The following is a 27400-nucleotide window of genomic DNA, read 5'->3' as shown; positions in this document are numbered from 1 at the left end:
GTTTTGTCTGCAATCCACAACACTACACTAGGCTTGAGTGTCTTTTCATAGTCCAACCTTTCAGCTTTAATTGATGATAAGTGCAGATGGGAAAAGGTTTTGACTACAGTCCATTTACTTGTTGCTATATGCCGTAATAACCATGTCTTAATGCAGTCGTGCACTAAAAGGGTCCACTAACTGCACACAAAATGAAATGCACTTTACCTTTACGTGATTGAGATTTTCAAGCCCATCAGTTTGTCTGGTGCTTGATGGTGAACTGGGAAGCTGCCAAGACTCCCCTGCAGCTCTCTCCTCATGAAGGGCCATCCTGTAGGAAAATTAATCATAAATACAAATGGATTTAAAAGTGAAGGAAAATCAACTTAAACTAAGGTGCTCTCCAAGTTTTTAAACTCTATTGCAGGACTGAACATCATTATAAGATACTACCTCATATGTTGTTTTGGTGATGGTGGTGGAGACAAACATCAAACGTGTTGGTTTAACATATACCATAGGTTTTCAGTTTGAGATTTTCAGTTGCAGCAAGTTGTTTTTGCAGGAAAGGTTCCTGTCCAGCACCAAAACAACAGATAGGGAAAGTTAGAGGAATGTGGTGGAGCCTTTCGAAGCTTAAGAGCCACATATTTCCCTTAGGGGCTGGTGGACACCATGGATAAAGTAGGAGAATTGGATACAGCATTGGTGGCAGAGCCCCATTCATTCCTATGAAAGTTGCTCAGTGGTGCATGAAGCCAAAAATGCCACTTCCTGAAACTTACTGTGCACACTATGGGCCCACTGCAGCCCTGGAACATGCTTAGGAAAGACTTTTGCCAGCCAAGACACAGCTAACTTGAATGGGGATAAAACCTTTAATCATGTTACTCTTCTAGACTTTCAAAACATGATTGGGCCAAATGGATCAAATTGTGAAAGTCATCTATTTCACTCTATGTCTATGGGAAAAAGTGGGCCCAATAGCATCATGTGATGTTGTAATTACATGGTTTGGCCTCTATGTAAGATTAGCTTCAAAGTACTGTTTCTGTGGGCATTGTGGGGCCCAAAAACAGAGCTAAAATGAGAAACACTGAACTTACATTTCTCTAATTTCTTATTACCATAAGCTCGACTCCAAATAAATGCTAATGTCACTTCATATCTAGGCCTATTCAATGTAAATTTGCATTAGTCTGCTAACAAATTTAACTTAACAACTTTATAAGATGATAATATGTCTATGTTGGTTGGGCGTACTTGTTCTGCTGCCCCCTAGAGGCCAAAATAAAATGAATGAATGCCCCTTTAAACTTTTGGTGAGGTTACAAATTATATAACTGGGATAACAATACTGTCACTTAACTGCCTATGTTAATGTATTTATTTAGAAGGAACATTTAATTAATTTGCTCTTAAGATGTCTGATTTTGAAACCAGCGATAATCTATATGGATATTAACCTATTATAAGACGATTAAAACTCACCATTATAACTTAAATTTCTGAGGTATAGCCAGAAGCATGGCTCCAAAAAAATGATAATGTCACTTCATATGTAGACCTACTTGTTGTAAATTAGCATCAGCCTGATAACAACTAATGTTGTCATCAACTATACAAATGTGATATGACAACACTTGCGGTCTCTTAATTTTTCATAAAATTGGAAAAAAATCCTTTCACTTGTAGGTCGCCATTGTCGCAATGCATTCTGGGTAGTGATGTCAAATGGTCAAAGCAGTCTTTGGTCCCAGTTAGTTTCCCTCACAGCAAGATAAACATGTCTTCTGTTCAGCCTTTCCAATTTGAACCCGAGCGCAATTTTAGTGAGGAGAACAACACAAATCCAAACAGCCTCCAAAATGACTATACAGTTGATTTAATGCCTCTCTGTTTCAACAAAAACTGAACATTATAACCTTCATGAAGTGAGAATTTACTGCAGGACTGTTGTATTAGACTAGAGTACTTTAGCAAGGTGGACGTGATGCACCGTCAACTACTGGCAACAACCAATTTATGGCAGTTAGTATTTGTATTGTTTATTCAAGTAATTCAACTGACATTTACAAGACGCTATCTGGCAGACACCACCACACACAAACATAGCACACAGAGGAGCTCTGTTATCAGTACTGTTTCGGGTAAATAAATCAACTCATTCCAGAGGCACATGGTGACCCTGGTCTGTTGGGTATTTTTCACAGCGTTGAAGGTGTTAAAAGTACATGGCGATGATGATGATGATGATGATGATAATGATAAGAGGGTGCAGAAACAGATGGTGGTTCAGGATAGTTATCAAAATCAACCAAAGCAATATATCAACTCAGCCAGGCAAGTCAAAATAACAGCTTTACATTTGGGAGAGTAATCAGATAACTTTTGGGAGAGTAATCAGATTACAAGTAATCAGATTACATTTGGAAGGGTGATCGGATTACAAGTAATCTGATTGTAAACTGGTTGTTTTTTTGCCCTCTGTGGCTGCTAAAAAACGACTATTATCAACCATATTATTGCGTAATTAACAATAACTACACAATAGTATCATGTGATGTTGTAATTACACAGTTTGGCCACTATGTAAGATAAGCTTTAAAGCCTGGCGCTGTTCCTTAGGGTATGGTGGAGCCCAAAAACAGAGCTTAAACAAGAGTGAACATTTGAACTTAAATTTCTCAGCTATAGCCAGAAGTGTGACTCAAAATAAATGAAAATGTCGCTTCATATCTAGTCCTACTTTATGTAAATTTGCATTAGTCTGATAACAATTATATAAGATGATAATTTGTGAATGTTGGTTGAGCGTACTTGTTCTGCTGCCCCCAAGAGGGCAAAAAATGAATTAATGCCCTTTTAAACTTCGGGCAAGGTAACAAATTGTGTAACTGGGAAGCCAATGTCTATGTTAATATTTACTTTGAAGTAAATTTTAATTTATTTGCTCTTAAGGTGCACTGAAGATCCCAGTTAGGAAACCAGTAGCCTAGTAGACGATGAACACTCACCATTGAAACTATTTTAGAATGGTTTTAATCTCCTAAATAGCTGTTTTAGCTATTTTGTGTGGTTTTGTGTCGTCCTACATGACGTAGAGAGGCACTGCAGAAGAGAAACAAGTTGTTGGATATATAACATTAACTAGAGACCACCGGTAGGAGGAGGGATGGAAGCGGCGGAGGAATAGCTAAAAAAAAGAAATCAACCCTGGTGTTTCTCCATTGAACATCCGACAGACGATGATGTGAGTACGGACAGAGAACGGGTTTTTAATCACCATGGAAACTGCGGGGTTTTAATTACCATGGAAACTGCGATATTTTAGGCAACGGTTAGCAGCTAACGGCCGTATGTCGAGGAGGTAACGTCACTGCATTCTCTCGGTTTAAAATGGTTGTTTTTTCCGCTAAATAAACGACTATTACCTACCGTATTATCGCGTAATTAACAATAACTACACATTAAATGATAAGTCATTGTGTGGTAATGAAGGAGCAACCGTTAAAAGGGCGCTTGTAAAGAGTTTGCGGTGGATTAGCTCACGACGGGTCCCGTGATGAAATTTTAGAAAAAACAACCAAAACCATTATCCAGTGTATAGTCGGGTCCCACGCCCTTGTTTTATGATGTTTATCATGTATCCGGCACCTTTTGAGAATAACGAATTATACTAAAATTAATTCCTGTGACTAATACACCCAGCAGACTATTTAAATTATTTACATTATTTTTAAAGGGCAGCTTAGGTTTTTTTGTGCAACGACAGGATCCAGAAAGTAGCCGCAGCCCAAAGCAGAGCTCCGTTATGTTGTAGCTTTGTTTTCATTTCAGCCGACGAGCTGGAAGAAAGATACTAAAACCGGTACGACGTCACGATTTTTACCCTTAAATGTTAGTTTTAGCTACACATACCTAACTCTGTGTTATTGTCATATGATGTGAGTGATTTGTTTAGCTTTAAACACTGTTAGATTTGGCTCGATGCGGTTATCTGTATGTTAGTAAAAAGGTAGGTTTTCGGGTGGTAGTCCAATACAACCCTGCACAACTCAGAGGAAATGAACATAACCTGTTATTTTCATTTTATACCGATATATTGATCGTTTTATGAATAAATGAAGATGATTTGCAGACACATTTGTACACAAAAAAAGGGAAACACCTTAAAGCAACCTCAAGATTTTGGGTGTTTTACTTAATAGATATCTATTGATTAGTCAAATAATCTGCAGCATTTTGTAGTTCCAGCTTCTCAAATGTGAAGATCGGCTACTTTTCTGTTTTATATGGTTGCCAATTAAATGTGAATTTCAACTGCACTGTGGGCTTTTGGAAAGTATGAGGCATATTTTTTGCTATTTTCTGATGTTGTATATATTCCAAAAAATGCACTGCTAAACTTTAGCTATTCTAATTTTAAGGCTAGTTATAAAAACATGCTTATCAGCTGGCTCCAGCTGCTGAGCATCAGTATTTTATTCTGTTCTGCACTGTCTCTGGTTAAAACATGCCAATCACTTTCTTGATTTTTTCTTTTAGTGAGATGTTTCTAGCCGCAGAGCTGAATACCAAATTGCCTTGCTCTTCTATCAAGAGATAGCCAGTCTGCAGGATGGAGACCCAGGAGGAATGACAGAGTTTCCTCTCCCTTGGGTGATGCACCGAAAGTCAGAGAAAATGCATTGGACCGGTGGATGTGTTTTTCTGGTCCTGGTGTCCCTTATCGCCTCTCACACCGCCAGGGCCTTATCAGTGGACACGGATAGGAACCGCACGGAGAACGGCACTGTGACAGACAGCGGATTTGTCCCAGTTGTGTTCACAAAAGTGAGCCAGATAATTGCCCGCGAGGGGAGCTGCGCACTGATTGATTGCAATGTCACCGGAGACCCGCTCCCCAGCATTAAATGGTTCAACTCCCATGGAGACCATCTGGACACAGAAATGAGTGGTAAGACATACAGTACTGTTACTTTAAACCTGGTTTCCTGTTTGTTTGTTTGTTTTCCCGCAGCGCTGCCAGTCACATCATTATAATTTCATTAGCAGCGAACACAGTGTGTGTCAGGTTTGAATAATAAGGAACATTTACCAAGCAGAAGATACATTTTATTTCTATTTTTGTGTACTGTGGATCTCATTGGGAAAAGTCCAGCTAAAATAAATGTGTATATGGTGTTTTTACAGCTCTCAAATGTAAAAACAGGTCAAATTTGACCCTGAACATTATGTAAAGGTTAACCAGAGCAAGTTAGTGAGTATACCGACATGCACACTACAAGACTTTAAGCAGGAAACTGTGTAGCAGAAGTGGTTAACCACATTTATTAATAACATGTAGCTAAAACAGTAGTCACACACATTAAGAAACCTTGCACTATAATCTGATTACTGTGAATAATCCGATTAAACCTACTTTACCTGGTTTTGGTGTAGTTTTCCCAAATTTGAATAAACATGGAGGAAGGAAACTTTAGTATTTTTCAACCTGGACCCTGTTTTCCGGAGACAACAGTTTCTGAAATTTGCCACAAAACAGGATGCAGCGTAATCAGATGGGGCAATAGCATCCTGTTAGTTCTAGTAGTAGTGTGTCTTTGCCACTGAAAAGCTCAGGTTGTAGTTATAAGTGTCTGATAACATTAAAAAAAGCACCATACAGAGAAATTAAACATTCTTATTAAAATTGGGCCTGATCCAGTCTGTTATAAGATGAGATAAGATAAGATAGCCTTTATTGTCATTGTCAACTGTCATGAATAAAAATAATAAATAAAAAATAGAAAACAGTGAAGGTGAGGCAGTGAGTTATTGCACTTGTTGAGGTACTATTGCACGTAAGTGAAATATTGCACATAGTGTAAAAACAACTGGCGGTTTAATGTTGCAAGAGAGCCGTGAGCCGCTGCGACTGTGTGCGCCGCCATATTGTATCCAAGCAAGCCTCACTCAAGAAGAAGTCTCGTTAGAGTTGAGCTGTTGTTGAAATCAGTTAAAATATTCAGTCATGACAGGGCTGGAGGGAGGAGTGCCAGGAGGAGTTTGTTGTGTTGGGAGTACTGTAAGTGTAGCTCAGTGTTATCTAAAAGATTTTCAAAGTCACAGCCGAATATTTAGCCGATTACCACAACAAGTCGTTATCCCCATTATTCACTTAGACACAAACAGATGAGAAAATAAGATACAGGTTGAAACATGCTTCAACAAGTTTCCTTTTAACTTGTAGGCTTTTTCTTTTCTTTTTTTTAAACTTTTGCACACTGAGTATTTTATTATTATTTATTACATATACTTTAAGATAAGATATTCCTCTATTAGTCCCACAGTGTGGAAATTTACATTATTACAGCAGCAAAGTGGACAGTAAAATAGAAGAGCAGAAATAAGAAAAAAAAAAAGAATAAAGAACAACAAAGGAATAGTAAAAAAATTTTTTTTAAAAATTGTTGTGACAGTCGGGGAAAAATCCACATGAAGGTTGATATATTTAGTTTAGCTTGCGTTACAGGAACTGAAACAGGAACCTGTAAATATCTGGGGGGGGGGGGGGGGTTTCAGGTTTTCAGGTTTCAATTTTCAGTTTTTTGGTAGAATCTGTAACACTACTACTTATTATGGAAATGTCAGCTTCTGTGAAGCCTACAAGAGATGTCATTCAGCTTTTATTTACAGAAGCTCACAGAGAAGTGTAACAAATATTTTAACTACATTTTTTCCTCTTTTATAAAACCGACATATTTGTTTTATATATTAAGAGCAACAGAAGTTATCTCCCCTTGCTCTTTGAGTCTCTACAGGACAGAATTTAACGTTACGGGAGCTCATAAATTCATGTTAAATTAGGCCCTAAAACCCTATCTGCTGCACCTCTGAGGGAGATTTAATCTGGACACGTGATGTTTGACGGCAGTGAGAGGTTACAGCGATCTGCTTTATGTCAAGAAAACAAAAAACAGAGATTAGATATTAATAGTTTAACCCAGAAAAAAACAACCCAAAAATGCTCCTAACAAGCAAGAAAAGGGAAGAGAGAAAAGCTGAGACACGAACTGAAGACCAGGTGAAGGTGAGTTTTAGGCTGCAGACGTTTTCAAATCAAAGTGAAACATGAGAACCAGACGTTCCTTTTGTTCCTGAGGGGAAATCTGTCTCAATTGTTGCACGTTTTACCTGGCAGCAGTGATTATTTTCTCGCTGTGATGACGCAGCGTTCGTCAATTAGATTCAGGAAGTCATTTGGAAAGTCGTTCTTGGTGATTGGATTCTTTACTCAGGCCAATTTTCTCTCTTTTTTTATCTGCGTTTTGAGTTTCTTGCAATTCACCTCAGGAGGAATGCGGAGCCGGCAGAGATGTTTTTGTGGCTTTGACGCCTGTCCTGAAGCCTGACTTGTTGAAACCTGCTGTCATGAAAGAAGAAAAAGAAGGAGAAGGAGAGGCAGCCCGGTTATTATGACCCACAGCAGAATCAGAGTGTCTCCCCCTCCCTCACACAGAAGAAGATAATTAGTGAGCGTTACATTTTCACCTCAGCAGTGATAAAAACAGCGACCTGTCCTCTTAAATCTCTTCTGCAGACATATTTTACTTCTTCTACTAGTATTAGTGGGCAGCACATCAATCGCATCACATGACCTGGGGGTAAAATTAGAAATAGGGCGGATGGGACTCTGCTTTCCTGAATCCTTCCTGACTCTCCATTCATCTCCCCCGAGGTTTCCAGAGGAAAGTTGATCATGTTAGCAGTGGAGAAAAAAAAAGGAGAGGAGGGGGGTGCGGGGATACAGGATACATGAGGGTTGAGGAGGATGTGGAAAAGTTGTAGCTGAATTAATTAAAAGTCAAAGCTCGTTAGTCTACCTTGAAAGGCGTCCTTGAGTTCAGGACGAAGCTTGGGCCTCACTGTCAGCAGTTTTCACTAGGAGCTGTTAGGTCGAAGGTTAGTCGCCGTTATCCATGATATCAGTAATGAGCCACCCTCCAAAAAACAAATGAGAATCAAGTCAAGTCAAAGTTTATTTATAAAGCACATTTAAAACAAACAGACTGTTAAGAGCTTAAAGCCCTGTTGCATTTCGAACCAGCCGCAGGCAATGAAGAGACTACTGATCAACACCAAAATAGAGGGAATTACAATAATCCAAACATGAAGTAATGACCATATGAATGACCCACTCAAATTAATTTAGAGGAATTTACTCAGAAGTCTTAGCTGATAGAAACTTGTCTTGTCAGTCAAAAATCACACCAAGATTTTTGACAGGAGGGTGACTGTCGGAGGCTAAAGGACCAAGAGGTTTTCTTTTCATTGAGACTCAGGAATTTCAATAGATAGATAGATAGATAGATAGATAGATAGATAGATAGATAGATAGATAGATAGATAGATAGATAGTCACTTTATTGATCCCAATGGGAAATTCAGGTTACCAGCAGCTCAATGTAAGCATGAAAGTAATAAAGCAACAAACAACAGACAATACAGACAGTAAAAGACAAGAGGTGTAATAGGAAATAAAACCAATAGCAAAATAAAAAAAACATATGTAATGTATAGAAGGAAATAAGGGTACTAAAATCTGTAATTCCATCCACGTTTTAACAATTTGATCACATCTAGTGTGTCGTAAAGCGAAACAGTCGATGCAGCACAAGATACCAACAAATAAATCAACTTGTTTGATTATATTTTGTCTTATAAATAAATAAATAATAAACATACATTCAATGTTGGATCCAAGTTGTAAAAGACAGCAAGCTTTATGATCTCAAAAAAACAGAAATAATATGTAATCTGACTCTCTGAGCTTTAGCCATGAGGTGAGAGAATATAATTATATGTACTTTGGGTTAAATCATGTTTCCCTGCTTGTTGAACTCACGTCACTCTGACATGTAAAATAGTTTGCTCCTGTTTTGATTCGAGGCACCAACTCCAAAGCACAGAGCAGAGTGTTCATTTCCAGATGAGACGCAGCCATGACACCTGTTAAAATATTGAAGGCACGGCAGAAATAACAAGGTCACAGCTGCTCTACAGTCTCTCAACTCACAAACCCAGATTAAAGTCGCGTTTAAACCATCTGTTGTCCTCATATATCAGATATACTGTACACCGCTCACACAGCCAAAGAACGACAGATGACAGATTACTGCAGACTTTCTGTATCTGAACATTAATAAACAACTTCTTGGCTTAAAGGTGCTGGTTTTTTATAAATATACTGATTTGTATATATATATATATATATATATATATACATACATATACACACACACCAAAACATTGTGCTCTCTCGAGTTGTCAGACAACATAAAAAATGCAAAAAGTACAATGTAAGCAGAGCTGAGTCAGCAAGTTCCTGTTTGAAAAGCAGCAGAAATCAGCAGCAGATCGGAGTTTCCAGAGAAACAGACGCATTAAGTGGATTTTCAGTTTAAACACCGACTGCAGAGTGACTCACTTACTGGGCAAACAGCTTATTTAATGGTTTGTGTGGAGCCAGTTTCAGTGGACAGATGAACATTAGCAGCTGTAATAAAAGGATAATAATAGTCTGGTTACTGTTATAAAGACGGGTCGAGAACGTGAAACTTTTTGTTCTTTCTGTTACTTAAAAGCAGAACTAGGGACTGGAGTTGGAAACTACCCTTAGCTCTGAATGCAGAACATCAGTGGAAGTGACACAACTTGAATTGTCTCCATCAAATAAACGGAATAACATTTATTTAAAAATTAAAATATAATGTGGCGATCAGTCTGATGATCAGACACGTTGTAACCAAATGTCCAGGTGAGCCAAGCTTGTCGTCATGGTAACCTGTCTGCATCTCTCTACAGGTGGGAAGTGGTGGCTGCTTGACAACGGCATCCTCAACATCACCAGCATTGAGTTTGCGGACCGCGGGAAGTACACGTGCATGGCGTCCAACGTGCACGGCAGCTCGAACTGCACGGTGACGCTGCGGGTCGTCTTCACCAAGGGCGACATGGGTGTGTACTACATGGTGGTATGCCTGGTGACCTTCACCATCATCATGGCGCTTAACATCACGCGCCTCTGCATGATGAGCAGCCACCTGAAGAAGACGGAGAAAGCCATCAATGAGTTCTTCCGCACCGAGGGCGCCGAGAAGCTGCAGAAGGCCTTCGAGATCGCCAAGCGGATCCCCATCATCACCTCGGCCAAGACGCTGGAGCTCGCCAAGGTCACGCAGTTCAAGACGATGGAGTTCGCGCGGTACATTGAGGAGCTGGCTCGCAGCATCCCGCTGCCGCCACTCATCATGAACTGCCGCACCTTCATGGAGGAGATCCTGGAGGTGGTCGGCGTGGAGGAGATGAGGCACACCTTCCTCAGACAGGCGCCGGAAGGACACAGCGAGTTGATGGGCAGGGTGCCCGCCATTGGGGCGGGGGACGTCTTCACCATCCTGCAGGAGAGGGAGCGGGAGAGGGAGCGCAGTGATTCCCCCGCCGCCGATTCGGACAACTCCTCTGTTCACGAGCAGCCGCAGCACATCGCCATCCAGGTGTCGGTCCACCCACCGCTCGCCATCGGAGGTTACTGCGCCATAGAGGCACCACCGCAGTCTGAGGCCTCCCCCTCTTCCCCTCCTCCCCCCTCCTCTCCATCGCTGGCTCCTGTTCACCACGAGGAGCAGCCCAAGGTGGAGGAGGAGAAAGAGGCGGTGGTAGCGGAGGAGGTGGTAGCGGAGGAGGGGGTAGAGGAAGAGGCGGTAGAGGAGGAGCAGAGCGCCGAACGGGCTTCTCTCGAGGCGGTGGCGGTGAATAACGTTGCTCCGTGTCAGGTGATTTACGAGAGCCATGTGTGATGACAACAACACACCGAGGAGGGGCGACGGTTATCCTGCTATGCATTTCAACTTGAAGACAAAAAATAAAAGTCATTAAAAAAAAAGAATCAACATTTTTATTTATCTTTTCTGAACAATCTTTAAATCTTTATCGACTGAAACATGGAGAAGAAAATCATAAAGTTTGTCGACAGCTGAGCGTTTGTTTTTTTCCTTCATGCTTGAATGTAAACGGGAGGAGTAATCAATCAATCAATCAATACGATACTAATGTAACAAGCAAAGAATTGTAACAGAGAGAGAGATTTTTCACAACTCACAAGAAGAGGCGGAGGAATAAGAAGAGTTTTTAATTTCTCACCGTGCTCAGAGGTGTTTTTACGACTTCTAACTCCAATATGCCTCAAGCTTCAGTCTTCACGCTGTTTTCCAAAAAAACAACACCACGAGGGCCGAGCTTCCTTCATCTGCTCAATAAACTCACATCCTGTTACTGTCCGTGTGATGTCTCTTGAAAAATAAGATCCTGACTCCTCGATCACAGTTTCATGATTGTACCGGCTGCTGTATTTCTACTTAAAGAAAAAAAAACACTTAAATTCAGCCAGGTGACACTCTGTGTGTGTGTGTGTGTGTACAATGTATGTCACACTTCTTAGTTTTTATCAGATTCATTGAGGAATATTTTTAAGAGTAGTATTATATTATTACCCACAGTGGTGTGATTTTAGGGTTTTTTTTCAGCTAGTTTTAAAAGCACTTTTTAAAAAGAACTGTTTGTCTTGAGGATTAGCTTTGTTTCCTCCTGTTGTGCTGTTATAGGTTGTTGTTTTTTTTTTCATTCTTTAAATTTCATTTAATTCCTGACTTGATCTCGGCATCGTCTCGCTTTCCCCGCAGAGGCTTTATACACAGTGATAGTTGCATTTCTGCTGCATGTGAAAGTAAAGTGGACATTTGGAGATTGTTTGATATCTTTCTTTCTCTGGGACAACGTTTTTCTTTTTCTTTTGCTTCTTGGGTGACGGTCCGGTTGGAAATTAACTGGACGCTGCTCTGCTTTTTCTGGTGCTCCTGTGATGCATCTTTTCTTTTGTAGTGGAATTAAGATGGAAAGTGCTGTGTAAAAAAAAAAATCATTCATTTAATCAATTTCACACATTTAACTGGCTATAAATGTCTGCTATACCCACAAACATCTCTGTCAGCAATCACTTGTAATATCTCCTTAGTATTAATAAATATTTTAAGGAATTTTCAATCTATCTAACATCAAGTTTTATGTATTTTGGTCACTATCTGTCCTCTGAAATGAAAAGTGGGGTAGCCAAAGAAAGTATAAAAGCCAAGATACACAGATAACGGGCTCTTATTTCTCTCTCCAGTGTCCTCATGAGGAATATTAATAATGTAAGCCAGACTCCTTTCTGTCGTGGCGGTGGTCACCATGGTTACAGGACCGTCTGTCCTGAGGAGACACAAACGGTGAGGGAGGAAATGTGATCTCCTGACCTCCTGGAGGAGAACGACGAAGTTATCGGAGGAAGAAAAAAACACCAATGCAGAGCTTAAAATCTGCAAAATGTATGTGGGACTTTTTTGTGGAAGTGTGTCTCAAACAAAAGTAGTCGATGTAAAAATAAATAAATAAATAAATAAAAGATAATCTGAGGTTGACGGCTGTCAGACGCATGAATGATAGATGAGCTGTAAGTGGACACGCGAAGAAGACACGGAGTACTCTTTCAACCTTTCATCCCTGTCTGATTTATAAGCTGATGACATTTTTAACCTTCTGAGATCCGAGCTTTTATTTGGTATGCATTTTTAATTTCTCCTAGATATTATATATGTGTGTGTATATATATATATATATACTTGTGATTAGTGGAACCTGATAAGTAAAACAACTAAGCATCGTCTTTGAGCAGGAAGTAGTTAAAAAAAAAAAGATAATGTCCTCATATGGGGGACAATAGGTTTATTTTAATGTATAACAATTAATTCACCAGTACAAAACAAACATTTATCTCTTACATTTACACCAACGATAAAGTCCCAATGTCCTCAAATGAGTACTTCCTGATTAGCAGTGTTGTAGCTTGTTGCTATTGCTAAAATTTGTGTCAAACTACAAACATTATTAAGCATAAATAAACAATTTTCAACCATAAAATTTGATAAGTTTTGTACCTGGTCTACTTTTGTCTGGGGATCAGCGGTTGATTGACTTGGCCAAGATGCCTGACATCCTGTTTTTACACTGATTAATGTATTGTACTTTTGCAACCACAAGGTAGTACAAAAGTGTAAGAACGAGGACAACAGGTCAAAGTTAAGCAGAATGAAGTATAAAGTCCAGCAAACCCAAAATGTAATGTCCCCATATGAGGACGCAGGGTCACAGGAGGTTAAAGGACTAGTGTGGAACATTTAGGTAGGAATTGAATTTAATCGTATGTTTTAATTAGTTTATAATCACCTGAAAATAAGAAGAACGAGCCTTTATATCTACAGAGGGAGCAGGTCTTCTTCCACGGAGACATGGAGGTATAAAGAGAACTGGATCAGAGGCGGACCCGTTCATTCCTATGAAAGCTGCTTAGTTGAGCACGAAGCTAAAAAATATTCTTCCGTTTTTTTCCTCTTCCACATTACTGGGCCAGCTACTTATTGGTTTATTTGCATTTACATTTACATTTACCCTCCGCCATTTTATTTGAGTGTCTGAATGCTGAGTGTGTTAATATTCACTATACTTTGCCCTCAAATATTCAACAATGGAACCAAAAAAAGTAGAGTCCACAGCATGTACGCCACTTTCTGCTAACAGTCCTGAAGATGTGAAAACTACCTTAACGTGCCCCTACAGCTGATGGTGACGAAACAAAATTATGACGATTAGTTAGTGTCTGAAATCTTGGGGGAAAGTCTTTTTGGGCCCAAAAGCGTCACACAAAGTTGTAATTACACAGTTCGGCCACTAAAATTAGCTTCAAAGCACAGCGCTCTTTCAGAGGGCTTGCAGAGAGGCCGCTATGTTTCTACAGTAGCCCACAATGGACAAACCAAATAATGTCTCTGGAAAGGGAATTCATGAGTTTCACGGCCTCCTTCATGCACGAAAGATCAGGATAAATGGGCAGAGGTATTCAGTTGGTTGTAATCTGAAACCTCACAGCTAGATGGTGCTAAATCCTTCACACTAGTCCTGGTTTGTGTCTGCAGAGATCTTCCTTACCCACCCCCTGCAGTCTAAAACCTGTCTTAAGCACTTCTACCTATGTGTGCCAACAAACAAACAATAAAGCAGAATCTTGTGATTTGAGGAAAGTGGGAATCTGCATATCTGAAGCCAAAGAACAAGTGAAGTTTAAGGGGGGAGTGTTCTTAAGTAAGGTGTTAATTTGGCATGGATTTCTTACTAGCAAGGGACTTTCATGAGTTCGATGGCCACCATAGTCTCTCCTTCATGCTTGAAAAATAGGGATTAATGTGGAGAGGTATTCAGGGGGTTGTAATGTGCAACCTCACCGCTAGATGGCACTAAATCCCACACAATGGTCCTAAAAAAACAGATTGTGTCTGCAGAGATCTGTTACCCACCTCCCTGCAGTCTGTCTCAAACACTTCTACCAATGAGTGGCAACAGTGGAGCCGCTTTTCGAAGCTGATACTGACGCTTACAGACGCTTCAGTGAAGGATTTCCAACCTGCAAATCTGAATCTCGTGATTTAAGGAAGGTGGGAATCTGAATATCTGAAGGCAAAGATCAAGTGACGTTTAAGTGGGGAAGATGTTTTTTTGGTTACAGAAACAAAACTGATCATTGTGATCAAATTGTACTTTTCAGTTGGGTTTAGCAAGGAGAATACTTGTTATCTTAGCCCAGAATCACCATATCATCCTTAGCATCTGGACTTTAAAAAGACATTGTGTTTCTCATAAATTTGTGAGTTTATTTCTTGCAAATTTGTAACTTTATAAAGTCAGAGAATATCTAATATAAAGTTTTTTTCTCTCAAAAATTTTTTTTTTTACCCCTCTCCTCCAGGTCAGTATTTTTTTTTTTTACATATATGGCCCTAATACGCCATTTTAGATTTCTTACTGGCATGAGTATCAAAGCCTTTTTAAAACCTGCCAAGAAATTAAAGCTCGTAAAACGTTAAAAAGTCCAGTCAACCTGTCGTGAAAAAAAACAAACTAGACACCGAGACCTGAACCTGTGCAACTTCTTTTATCTTTTTAATTTAAAACAAAATTTTAATCTTTACATATTTTGTTTTAAATGTACAATCAAACAATCAATGTAATCATACGTAAAATTCTTCTTCTTCATAATAATAATAATAATGCACAACTCTATCGACACTACCCATAACTTAAAAAAAAAAAAAAAAGGAAAAAACATCGAGATCAGTATGAAATACGTTAGGCAACACCACTGGTTAACAAAAACGATGCTCTTCTCCCCGTCGGCCCACAGCGGGACAGTCACTGCAATGGAAACACAGGATGAACCCAACCTTCCTCTCACGCACACACACACACATCCATCTGCCACCACTCTACAGGTAAGGTGCTACTGTTTGTCTCTCTTTGCTCCACCGTCTCCACCGTCACTTCATTTCTTCCCTCCATCATCATCTTCTCCTTTGACAGTTTTATAACACATCACCTGACGTGCTCTGAAGGTGATAAAATGGGAGCGGCAGGTGTGTTTTTTCCTGGCTGTGGAATGAAAAGACGGAGCGTGCAAAGCCTAAAAAAAAATAATAATAACTTTGCCAGGCACTTGGCGAGATTGGACACGCAAGAGCAAAAGTTGCTGGAACCAGAAGCAGATGCAGCTAGATGTTTGTTTTTACATTGATCTCAGTATTAACATTAGTGTCTGTTCCTTTAGGTACTGTGCAGATTAAAGTATCGACCAAAAGAAGAGGGTCAAATTCTGGCTTTAACTAAATTTGGAATTTAAGTAATCTGAGTGTAATTTATCTTTTCAATGTTTGAATTAAAGTGATTTTGTTGGTGCCACCTCGACAGAGGGATCTCTGCCTTCTTTAAATCAAGAAGCACAATGGAAATAAGTCAAGTATTTAATGTTATTTGTTGTAGTGTGTGATTTAATGTCCTTTTGCTCTTAATGCCAAATAAATGTAATTAAATTCCTTCTATGCCAGTGGTTCCTGACCTCCTGTTTGGGGAACTAAAGATATTTTAAGAAAGATTGAAGGGGTTAAAATTAAAGTAAACACACATTTCTTCCCCCTACTTTCCTCTAGTGTATGCTTTTCTCTTGTGAAATGGTTCAGGCTTTTTAAAAATCTTTCTAATTAAGGGTATTTGTAGACAATATACGGTGAGTTATATAGTAAATTCTCTGAAAAAATCATTTGAGAAACTGTTTGTGGATAAAATAACCAGATGGAGTTGGTCTGTTTCTGGCTAACGCAGTGAATTAAACAGTTTACAGATCAAGTTACTTCAATATATTGGCACCAAAATCATAAATAAAACTCCAATATCACCACTAAGCCACCCTGCTCTTTAATTTGCAACGAATTAAAACAGTATGGAGTCCCAAAATAAATCGGAGGGGGTCACAAGATGATTAATTACTATTTCCAACTTCTCCCTAATTCTCCAGTTTTTCTTGGCAACATTTTCTTAGATATTTTCACCTCTAAAAACACTTTGAATAGAAGCAAATCTGCTCACAGCCGATGGTCAGAACCTGTAGATGCTGCTTCATTTTAAGCAGCCACGAGCCAAAAATGATGAGAACCGCTGCATCCCCAGAGGTCAAAAGATAAAAACTGAGTGGTCACGAGATCATTAACAAGACAGAAAATGGGGGGGGGGAAAAAATCAGATCTGTTACATAAAACTCAATTTATTCTGAATTTTCTTGAGAAATACTAATTGTAGAAAATGTAACCTGTGATTAAAGGCCAAAAGGGAACACGAGACAGAAAAGTAAGGAACCACTGAGTGATACAACCATATTTTATCTATTTATTTATTGATCAATGGGCATGCTGGGTTTTCATTTGTAAGTTAGTGTCATGTGTGGAATAAAGATCAAGTTTAAGTTCTTTAACTTGCTGGTTCCAGCTTCTAAAATTTGACTTTTGGACGGTTAGCTGGACAGAACAGGAGATTTAAAGATATCGCCTTTTTAATCATGAAACTCAATCGATCATTAAAATAATAGTGCGGTTTTGAACCTTAACAGATTAAAATATTTGTAATGACACATTTTTGTTTGTATCATTTTACAAACACCCAACACTTCATCTCTCACCCATCCTGCAGGTTCAATCAAACACTGTCAACTGCTGGAAAGCGCTCATCAATCAAAGCGTGATGTTAACGAGGGCGTAAATATGGAAAATCTTTTTTTTCAGTGTCTCGACTCGGGTGGAAAACTGCATTTGTGTGTAAATCAGATTAATGCTTCCAAAGATGGATGGAGTGTTAAAATAATATCTGTCAGGGTTTAAAGAGAGGAAGGAAGTCTCTCCTCTGATAATAAACTGAGAAAAAAATATCAAATCCAACAACCAGCAGTTTGTTTTTTGGGGTTTTTCTGGAAAATATAAGACGTTATTTCCCTCAGACGTGGACAGATTTCACAAAAAAAAAGAAAAGAAGTCAAGTTGTAGCATCGTCACCATCTTTCATCTCCTCAGCAATTATTTTAACGGATTCTCTTAAAACAGTGCAGATTTCCAGTTTTATGTTTTTTGTTTCAAGCCATATAAAAAGTTAATTGATTATAGCAAGATCAATAGTCTAAAAGTAGCAAGAGTAATAGTTTGAGAAGAAAAAGGATTTGTTTTAACTTGTAACAGAGTACACAGAAGAACTCAGCCTGGACACTTTTTCCTTTTTTTTTTTTTTCTCTTTCTTTTTCTTTTTTAACTTCTCCCACTTTCACGCTGAATGAATGAACAGGACGGGAGTTGATAGGTGTGTGTCCTCGTCTGACAAACACACACACAAACGCACGCACGCGCGCGCACTTACACACACGCACACACACACAGCTCAAGCTGGCTCAGAAGTGAAAGCACGCACTCACAAAAAGGTCTTCACTTTTTCACTTTTTTTTCCTTCTGAAAGGGAACTTCGTTTGTTCTTGAAATACAGTACCCGTCTGTCTCGTACACGTACATACACACACGCACATACACATACACACGTTAAAGCCGTCTCATCCAAACCCAACGTGCACTCGGAGGGGGGAGGGGGAGCAGCCGTGTCTGCCGATCGTGAGATGCAGCCACGTGTCGGGGGTGTGGAGCAGGTGGCGCGTTCCTCTCCGTTCCCGTGGTAACCTGGCCGGAATGTAGTAGCGCTAGAGACGCACACGTTCTCACACACACACAGGTAAACAATGCTTAAATCTGGGAGGACGGACAGGTCTGCTGTGTGTGCGGGGAGTATGGGTGTGGGGGGGGGTGAGTTTCTTTTTTCAAAAACAGGAGCCTGGAGGATTTCAAGGTCCCTCATCGCATCCCTCATCAGCGTTTCATTCTGACCTTTGACCCCAGCCAGGCAACAACGTCCTTCACCACCACAACGACCTCAGCGGCGACGGGACAAGGGGTGAGGCACATGAAGAGTGCAAATGAGTGTATCTTTACAGGTTGTGTGTGTGTGTGTGTGTGTGTGTGTGTGTGTGTGTGTGTGCGGACAAGCCAGAGCATGCATGTCTGTTTCGGGGGGAGGGGTGTGTGCAAGTGCAAAAAGTGTGTGTGTGTGTAAAAAGTGCATTCCTCATGTGTGTGTGCCTTTGACCCGAGACCTCCTCGTGTGTCCTCAGCAGCCAGAACGATAATCAAGTCTTTTTTTCCCCCTCTCATGGCCCGGTTTAGTCTTTTTTGGGGGGGGGCCACGGTCAGTCAGCGAGGTTCAGGGGTCTACAAAGCTGAAAAACTAAAAAGAAAACAAGGTCCGTGTGTCAGAGATTGGAGCCGTTCAGGAGGCGCACTCCCTCTTCCTCCACCTCTTCCTCCTCCTCCTCGCTGTCGTCTCCCCCTCCCGCCCAGCCGTCCTGGAAGGAGCGGATCAGTTGAACATGATGGACTCGGGATCTTGGTCTGCCATTTGAGCCATGTGACGAAGGATATCTTTTTTTGTGATAATACCAAGAAGTCGCCTGCAGGGGGAGACAAAGGAGAGAAGAGGAGAGAAAGAAAAAAAAGAGGTTATGACAGTGAGACGGAGGAGGGTCTGCAGCTGGTGTAAAAGGAGAGAACATAAACGTCATGTTCTTGTTGGCGAGTTTTGTCTGATTTGGCTAGGAAGTCTTCAATCAGAGAGAGAGAAGCACATGGTTTCAATTTGATTCAATTTTTGGATTGTGAATTAAATCCCCCCGCCAACAAAAACACGAGTCCCTGAGGAAGCAAAAGTCAGCAGGAGGAGGTGGAGGAGGAGTAGGAGGGAGGGAGTGAGTAACCGCAGCAAGGAGGAGTGAAAGCAGGTCAGAAACAGCACCCGACTCCCCCCCTAAGAAGTAGGGTGTCATTTCAGACGCTGCACCGGGTCCAAAATAAGCTGCTAAGAAACAAAGAGCTGGATCCTACAGGAGGGAGGAGGTGGGAGGGGAGGAGGGGGCAGGGGGGCAGGAGGTGGTGAGCAGGATGCTGTGAGAAGCTAGAACCTCTGAGAGGCAAGAAAAGAGGAGACGTCCCCGTCACAGGAGTCAGGAATCATTAAAGAGGACGGATGTGGATTTTCTTTTCTTTTTTTTCCCCAGGTTATGCAAATCAATCTCCTGCTTTTGTTTTTCAGCTTTTGAGCGCAGCAGCCAGATGTTATATAACACCTAAAAAAACAGCTGGAATAATTTTATTCAAAATATGAAACACTGTCTAAAAAAAACTGGCTGCAAAATCATTTGGACAGAAGCAGTATTAGTTACCATGTTTGAGTATATTTCTAAAAGTATATACATGAATTGTTTTCCCCTTAAAACATATTCTAAGATGATCTTGTGTAAACTTTGTTTCTAGAGATCAAATTTTTTAGTCAGATCTGATTTTTCACAGATGAGAAAAAACCCCAATTTATCCTGACAAAACTTTTTCTTTTTCACCTGTTCTTGAGTTATAAACAAAGGAGAGAAGTTAGATCAGACTTAGAAATTGGACCTAAAAAAAAAAAAAAACTTACTTAGTTTTTGGTTTTACTCCTTTTAAGGTTCAAATATATGAAAAATGTATGAACTGTGTTATAAAACCTGCTGCTTTTGAATTAATCAATAAAAAATTTCACATAGAAATTTAGATTAAATACATTTACTTCTTTACATTTACATACTTATTTCATCAATCTGAGTGTTTCTAAATAAGTTTGTGAGATTTTCTGACTCGTGACCAAGGTGTCTCCTCTCCTCTACAGACCCGAATAACCGAGTCTGCCTCTGAGTGAGCAGCGAGTCGCTAAATATCCAGAAAAAATGTGAGATTATTTCTGCTGATTCAAGAGCGAGCAGCAAGCCGAAATAACTGTAAAAATTTAAAACAACGGCCAAACGTTGTGCTCTTGAATTCAGGCGTGAATACAGTTTGAGGTCAGGTGACGAGAAGCATCTGAAGACAAAAAAACAAAAAACACAGCTGATAGCGGTGAGGGTGAGGAGAAGCCGTCTATCTGCTACAGAGCTGGAAGAGAGCAGAGCTGGGTCCAAAAAGCTTCAGGTGTGTTTGGTTTTAATACTGTCAGGTGGATTCAGGTGCTGTTAATTAATTAGACGTTTGGAGGTGAATCGAGGGCGTCCGAAATAGAGAGTAAACAAAGGTTTGAACCCAGGTCTGGATGAGAGGAGCTGGAGGTTGGGGATAAGAGCTACAGCTACTGAGCAGTGGGAAACACTGGTGAGACGTCACAAAGATCAGACCCGGCTTCCCCCAAGAGCCGCTGAGCTCGTAGACGCTTGGGACACCTGGTACAGATCAGAGTGTATCAGGGGTGAAGGGTCAGAGGTCACGAGCAGGAGAGGGGGGGCTGAAGGCAATGTTTCCTTAAAGCCAGCAGTGTCTAGTCCTGGTTTATGTTTTTATTCTGAGTAATGACTGGAAACTTTGACCAGAAAGGGGAAATTAGTGTTGATTAGATCACCTTATTTCTTTTTAAATGTTAACTAGGATTTAACATAAGACCAGTTTGAACTAAAATAAAGTGTTAGGAGTAGAAACTGTCACACCGAGGAGAAAAAAAAGCCTCATCAGTGGTAAAGGTTGAGCTGCACCTTAAAAAATACTATCCTTTATTCGTCTTCTTCTTTGGTGTATAAAAAACAGAGAAGAACTCACAGAGACGACAAAAATGTAATTCAATTTTAAATATTTCTATTATTTGCACTTCAAGGCTGTAAAGAAAGTGAATAAACGTCTAAAAGTGCAAATGCTTCAGTACGTGTTGAACTGTCCTCTGTGCAAAATGAATCAACACATTATTATACACATACAGTATATATATCAGTATCTATGTATATGTCTGTGCAGCCCTGTAGTGTAAATAATAGATTAAAAATAATATTTAAAATCCAGTCCTCAGTCTCAATTCTTCTTTTTGCCCTCTGTGTGTGATCTTTCTTTACTGTACTGAAAAAAAACTCCTCATAATCTTGTGAGATTTAAAATTTAAGTCTTTGGCTCATTTTCCTTCCAATAAAATCAGCTTCTTCTGCTCTAAGATTTCCTGTATTTCCCAATATGACTCAGCAACCGTCAGACAAACAGGATGAATTACTCATTTCAGTCTGAGTTGGCTGACAGAGTGACAGTAACTCTATTTGCCTGGTGAACATCAAACCATATTGACAGAGACACTGAATGGTTTATGTTGTGTATAATAAACCAAAGGAGACTGAAAAATACTTGTAATGACTCATGAAACAATTGAGAAGAGAGGACTTTTTTTCTTTTAGCTTTTTGTCAAATGCTAAATTTCACCAGACCTGTTAAATGATTCATTTTAAATGTGCTGAGAGGCTAAAACTCACGGTTTGCTTCGACTGCTGAGAGCTCAAAGACATTAAAACTGTGACGATGTGTCTCAAGCAAACAGCTCTTTTTAAAAAGTTAAAAGACAACAAGTTAAAACCATCATTTTAGAAAGCTAAAGCATTTGTCTGATATCAAACTCTGTTGTTATCACACTGGTTATGTTAAAAAAAAAAAAAAAAAATCTACCCGACTCATTTATTTTTTCCAGTTTTTTAAATTTTATTTATTTAAATCATTGAATTTTGTATAATGTCTTAAATATTTATTATTTATTTTAATTTCCTCAGTTTTCTTTTTTTTCTCGATAGTTTCCTTATTTGGAGATAAACTGATGATTTTTGGCATCTATTTATCACATTCATTATTGTTTATCAGAAGTTAAATGTTCTACACTTGTGGAGTTTTGCTTTTGTTGATCCTGATGAAGCGATGATAAAAAAGTCGCTCAAACTTTATTTAAAAGCTCCTCGATCGCACACTTTTATCAGCCGAGGCCCGTTTTTGAGACCTTGGAGGTTTCCAGTGGAATAAAAACACGTTTGTTCTCCGAGAGGACACGGCTGGCTCAGAGAGAAAAACATTGGCGGGTTAAAGAGCGGCATTAGTAAATAATATTTGATCAGGGTCACGTTATCACCACACGCTCACTAGCGAGGTCACTACGTCACTACTTGCACCAGTCAACACAACAACGTCACTCCATCACAGCGCTCACTGCTCACTACACAATGAGGGAGAAATGAGGATGAATCATATCACTACAGATTTTATCCCTCCCTTATATATAAATTTAAAAAACACCCTCTAACATATTAAAACAACGGAAGTCCGCTTTCCCAAGGCGGCTAGCTACTCGCCAAGGTGTTGTTATGGCGACGAGTCAGATGTCGTCAATCTGTGGAGACCCAGGGCGAAAACGGTGGGGTCGAGAGGGGAAGGAATTAAAAAACAAAAACACAAAAAAAGGGGAAAAAACATTCGTTAATGACGGTAGAAAATTGAAGGGGGAGAACTTTTCTAAATAAAATGACTTACTACTGATGTGAGAGGAAGATGGAGAAACACAGACATTAAACAGGCATCATGGTTACATGACTGCACACACATGCTGAGGGTTTAAATGTACTGTTGTATCCTCTGACGGCTTTACACACTAAAATAATCTGAATTCTACCAAATGACTAAACAGTAGAAATCAGAAAATAAAAGTAAAATAGCTTGATGAACATTTTATCTGCAGTAGGCGCTAACATGACGCAGCAGTAAGCAGAGCTACAGTAGCTACAGATGCAGAGTGATGAAGATGAGCTGCACTGAATTTACTGAGGCCTTTTCAGACATGCAACACTGCTGGCATGAACATTACTGTTCTATAATTGTTATATTAAATATATGTGTTATATGTTTTAAGTAACTTCTTACAGGCTGCATCAGGTACAGATCTTATTTTGTGGTTGAATGAACGTTTATTTCTCTTTCTATGGGACACGAGTGAATTGATGCGAGGTTGCAGGTTGAAAAGTTTGAATTTGAGATAAATAAACTCAATAATAATAATAATATGCCAAAAACCTCACAGTGATGATGATGGTGCAGTTTGATCTCAAATGTTATCTTATAATTAAGTCATCTACTTTGTTACATGTCTTCCAAATAACATTATATTTAGATTTTTTCCTTCCTTTGTTTTTTTAAATTTTTTTCCTTTTTTTTAATGTTACTTTAATCTACTCTTGTTATATTTTAGTTTGTTTTGTCTTGTTGCATGTTTATGATTCATTACAATTAACAAATATTTGTATGTAATGTTTTAATAAAATGAGACTAAAAGGACTAAAACACATGTTTATACATGGTACTATATACTGATCCAACATTTGCAAACTCTCCTTTACAACTACAAACTGGCTCATTAAACTGATATTTTCTTTGCACATATCATACGATAGTTACGGTAAATGACAGATTGAATACAGCGATCTTAAAGTGGGGATTGATTGATATTATGCATATTTTGTGTGCTTTAGTTGCCTTTATGTTAATGTGACGGTATTAACAGCTCAGCTGTGTTCTAGGAGTTTAGGAAATATTACAAAGTCTTCCCTCATACGATCGTGTCAGGACTTTTATTAAATATTAAACTGCCAGCACACTTAATGAAGCACATGTCTGAAAGGGGCTCTACAGCGATGTGGGTGACAGTTCCCATGAAGGTCCGACATTACAGGACCCACGAAACACACAGAAAAAGCTTGTCTATATACGATGACGTCAAAACTGCAACAGCTGCCACTGATGAGGATGGAGATCAGATGTTGTCTATCTACAGATGTTTGTTTTGTTTTTTTTATTCTAAAGATGAACGACTCTATTAGAGGTGAATCCACACCCGACCAACCCACGGACAACAGAGTGCGTACAATAAGTGAGAGAAGAAGAAGAAAAAGGAGGAGGCTTATAATGTTTAGCCGGGAACTGTCAATAGTTTTTCACACCCAGTTTCATGCATCCCTCCTAAGAGGCGGAGCCTAAGAGACAGGTGCGAAAGTGTATGTGGTGGTGGAGGGTGGTGGGGGGTCACGTGTGTAAAGGGGCGCGGCTAGTCACCAGGGGCTCCGTGTGCTGCTTGAGCTCCTCCAGATGCTCTAATATATTCTTCTTTGTGATGATGCCCAACACAATCCTGAAACACACATCCATTACTCGGAAAACTGCCCAAAAAAAACAACAACGACAACAACAGAATAAAAAAAAGAAAAACATCAAACAGAAGAGAGACAGAGAGAGAACAAACAGCAGCAGCACAAAACATACATAACAGGGTTCAACTTAAAATATTAAAACAGATTAACAGAAAGTTTAACTCAAAGTCACACAACTCAACACAAAACACTGGATAAAACTTAACTTAAAGCAAATTAACTTAAAATGTGTTACGATGGGTAGTGACTCTACTCTAATCAATGTAAACTAATATGAGTCTGTACAATCTTCAGGATTCAAGTAAAGAAATATGTAAATTATAAAATAGTAGTGTAAGTAAACGCTGAATCAATGTTTAAGGATAATATTGGTAATATCTTATATTTTTCATAAACAAACAAAAACAAACAATGAATTGATCCTACAAACAGGTTTTGTCTGTTTTACCTTATTATCTCAGAGCTCCATCATCACTGTTTAAAAACTATTAAAATTACATAAATGTGCTACATTTTACCAGGTGACATGTTTCTTAATCACAAATGGTCATTAGAGACCCACATCTTCCTGCTGCTATAAATACTCACTGGTATGCTAAATGTTAATTAATCCGCAGCTGAAAATAGTCCCCAATTACTGCACTGTTTAATATTTGAGCAGGTGATTAAAAAACTACTTTTAGGAATTTTATTTGCCCTTTTAAAAAAAGTGAAACTACATATGTATTACCTGCTTTATTACCTCTTCCATAAGAATAAATGTATCAAAATATGGAGCACATTATTAGTTTTGGGTCTTTTCATGAGGTTTTTGCTAATGATAAGGAAAGAAATGAGATCTAATAACAATAGATATAAATAAAAATGCAAATAAAAACAACGCTGCTGCACAGTTCCTCTGGTGATTGTCACAGCAAAATTAAATTGACTGTAAATTGAGGAGTTTATTAGCTTCGATCTCTCCTGTAATTCCTACATTCCGCCAGCAGGTGTCTCACTGTGAAATCCCAGTCTGTTATATCAAGACTACGCAGGCTTCCTGAGAACGAGGGCCGAACAGATCATGAGACGTTTATTTTCATTAACTATAAGCTGAACAACACTGTCATTGTTCTAAATTAACTGTTCAAAAATCTCAACGGGGGCAAAACTTCATCTTTTCTTTCCTGTTTCACAACACACATCGACTGCTGCTTCTGACTGACTATATTTCCCCAGGATACCTGTTATGTAGTTTTTTGGTTAGTTTCAGCAGCTCCATCTCTTCTACTGAGGAGAGTTTCTGTTATTGTTGAGTAGGAGGGTGAGGGAAGTGCAGCACAGCGGTTAGGCCAGGCCATGCAGATTACAGGGTAGATCCAGGGATCAAAAAAGGCTCATGCAACACCGGACAGTGTGTACATGTGTATGTGCAATGTTTGTCGACCCCAGACAGAACAAAGGATTAATCCTCTGTTCTTTCAGCACATCTTTGATCCCAAGACAAGTTGTCTTTTACTTCCTACTTACCCGTTGTGAGTGACCAAGCACTGGCGCAGCCCAAGCTTTCTGAAGATGTCCACCACGATCTCCATGGGGGTGTGGTCGGTGACGGTGAAGGGGCTCATGTCCAGGATGGAGCGCAGCTTGAGGGGACGAGGGCTGTCAGCGGGTAGGGTGGGTGCATGCTGGGTGAAGTAAACCCTGGAGTTCAACATGATGCCCTCCTGCTTACGACGGGCATTTTCTGTCAGGAGAGGAAAAGAAACAAATCAATTGAAGAGACTTAAACTTGTGAAAGTTATGTGAACTCAAAAAGCTGTGCACACATGCTCTCTTTAGACCTGTTGCAAAATGTAAGCACAAACTTCCCCCGACCTTTAAGATTAACTAAACTAAGATTTAGTTTTTGCTGTTTTGTTTTTTGTTGTTTATCAAGATAACGCCTTCCAATCCTGCTCAAGGACACTTAAATATGGGAAAATTTAAATAACTTGGGCACCAATTTAGTCCTTTTGTTGATACAACGCAAAGTTTTCTTAAATGAAAATGAATCTCGGCTCCAGACAGGCTAAACAACACTTTTGTGCTCTGTAACTGTTGAAATGTCGTTACCTATAGCGATAGTGATGTCCCTGCGCAGAGCGAAGCCCACCAGTCTCTGGGACTCCTTGGACACTATCACAGGGAAACCATTATAACTGGTTTCATTGATGACGCTCTGCAGCTCCTCCACACTCAGGTCATCCTGCGTCAGCACCGCTAACGGTGGGTCGCTGCGTCGTGGCCTCATCACATCTCTGGCCAGCGTAGTATGTGTGAACTCCTCCTTGGCGTCCAGGAAGGGGTATCCGTTGAGACGGATGTGGGATTCGTAGATTCCCGCACGGCCAAAGGCGTCTCCCACCCATTTGCTGGTCATGACGGCAGCCATGAGGGGGACGATGTACTCCAACCCCCCAGTCAGCTCGAAGACTATGACGACCAGGGAGACGGTCATACGGGTCACACCACCTACAGAAGGAGGAGAGGAAGAAAATAACACATTAGAAGAAGTTAACGCACATGAAGACGCAGAAAGACAGATCCTGGCTTTAAGAAACACGAGTTGTATATTTACATGATGTGCATTTAGGCATAAAATAGAGAGAGAGGGGAGGCAAAAGTGAAGACTGAACATTTAGTTGCCTCAACAATGACACAAGGGGGAGCTACTGAAAAAAAAACATACATCCTGGGTATCTATGAAAACCAACTTATATTTGTCAGTTTTCTTTTAACCAAGTGACAATAACTTCATGGTAGATATTTTCATGTTTCATTTTCTGGAAAATTGGAAGAGTAATACAAAAAATTGGAAATACTGGACCTTTAGATCTTGTT

The 27400-nt window shown here is 39.6% G+C and overlaps 2 protein-coding genes across 5 annotated transcripts in view; one reads left to right on the top strand and one right to left on the bottom strand.

Moving 5' to 3' along the window:
- The first annotated feature begins 2956 nt into the window (after positions 1-2956).
- On the top strand, positions 2957-12485 carry mfap3l (microfibril associated protein 3 like). The gene is made up of 3 exons (XM_062444582.1): positions 2957-3235; positions 4531-4942; positions 9832-12485. Exons 2-3 carry the CDS (start codon positions 4621-4623, stop codon positions 10824-10826), a joined length of 1317 nt encoding a protein of 438 aa, XP_062300566.1. The 5' UTR covers positions 2957-3235; positions 4531-4620; the 3' UTR covers positions 10827-12485.
- Positions 12486-15041: 2556 nt separating this feature from the next.
- Positions 15042-27400, bottom strand: part of clcn3 (chloride channel 3) — a 34987-nt gene continuing 22628 nt past the window's right edge. For 2 of the 4 annotated variants that reach the window (XM_062444557.1, XM_062444558.1), the window contains exons 11-14: positions 26633-27031; positions 26048-26264; positions 24444-24519; positions 15042-18979 (exon numbers count right to left, since the gene is read on the bottom strand). In XM_062444557.1, the coding sequence (XP_062300541.1) occupies positions 18782-18979; positions 24444-24519; positions 26048-26264; positions 26633-27031 (890 nt within the window). In that variant the 3' untranslated portion in view covers positions 15042-18781. The remainder of the gene's footprint in view (positions 18980-24443; positions 24520-26047; positions 26265-26632; positions 27032-27400) is intronic. The other 2 variants (XM_062444559.1, XM_062444560.1) reach the window with 1 other exon arrangement.

This window comes from Scomber scombrus, chromosome 23 (genome assembly GCF_963691925.1).
Source record: "Scomber scombrus chromosome 23, fScoSco1.1, whole genome shotgun sequence".
Taxonomy (NCBI): Eukaryota; Metazoa; Chordata; class Actinopteri; order Scombriformes; family Scombridae; genus Scomber; species Scomber scombrus.
This window is presented reverse-complemented; position numbering and strand designations above follow the sequence as displayed.

Coding starts and splice junctions, on each gene's coding strand:
- mfap3l (XM_062444582.1), top strand. CDS start 4,621: ATGACAGAGTTTCCTCTCCCTTGGGTGATGCACCGAAAGTCAGAGAAA. Junction 4,943..9,831: donor TCTGGACACAGAAATGAGTG/GTAAGACATACA, acceptor ATCTCTCTACAG/GTGGGAAGTGGTGGCTGCTT.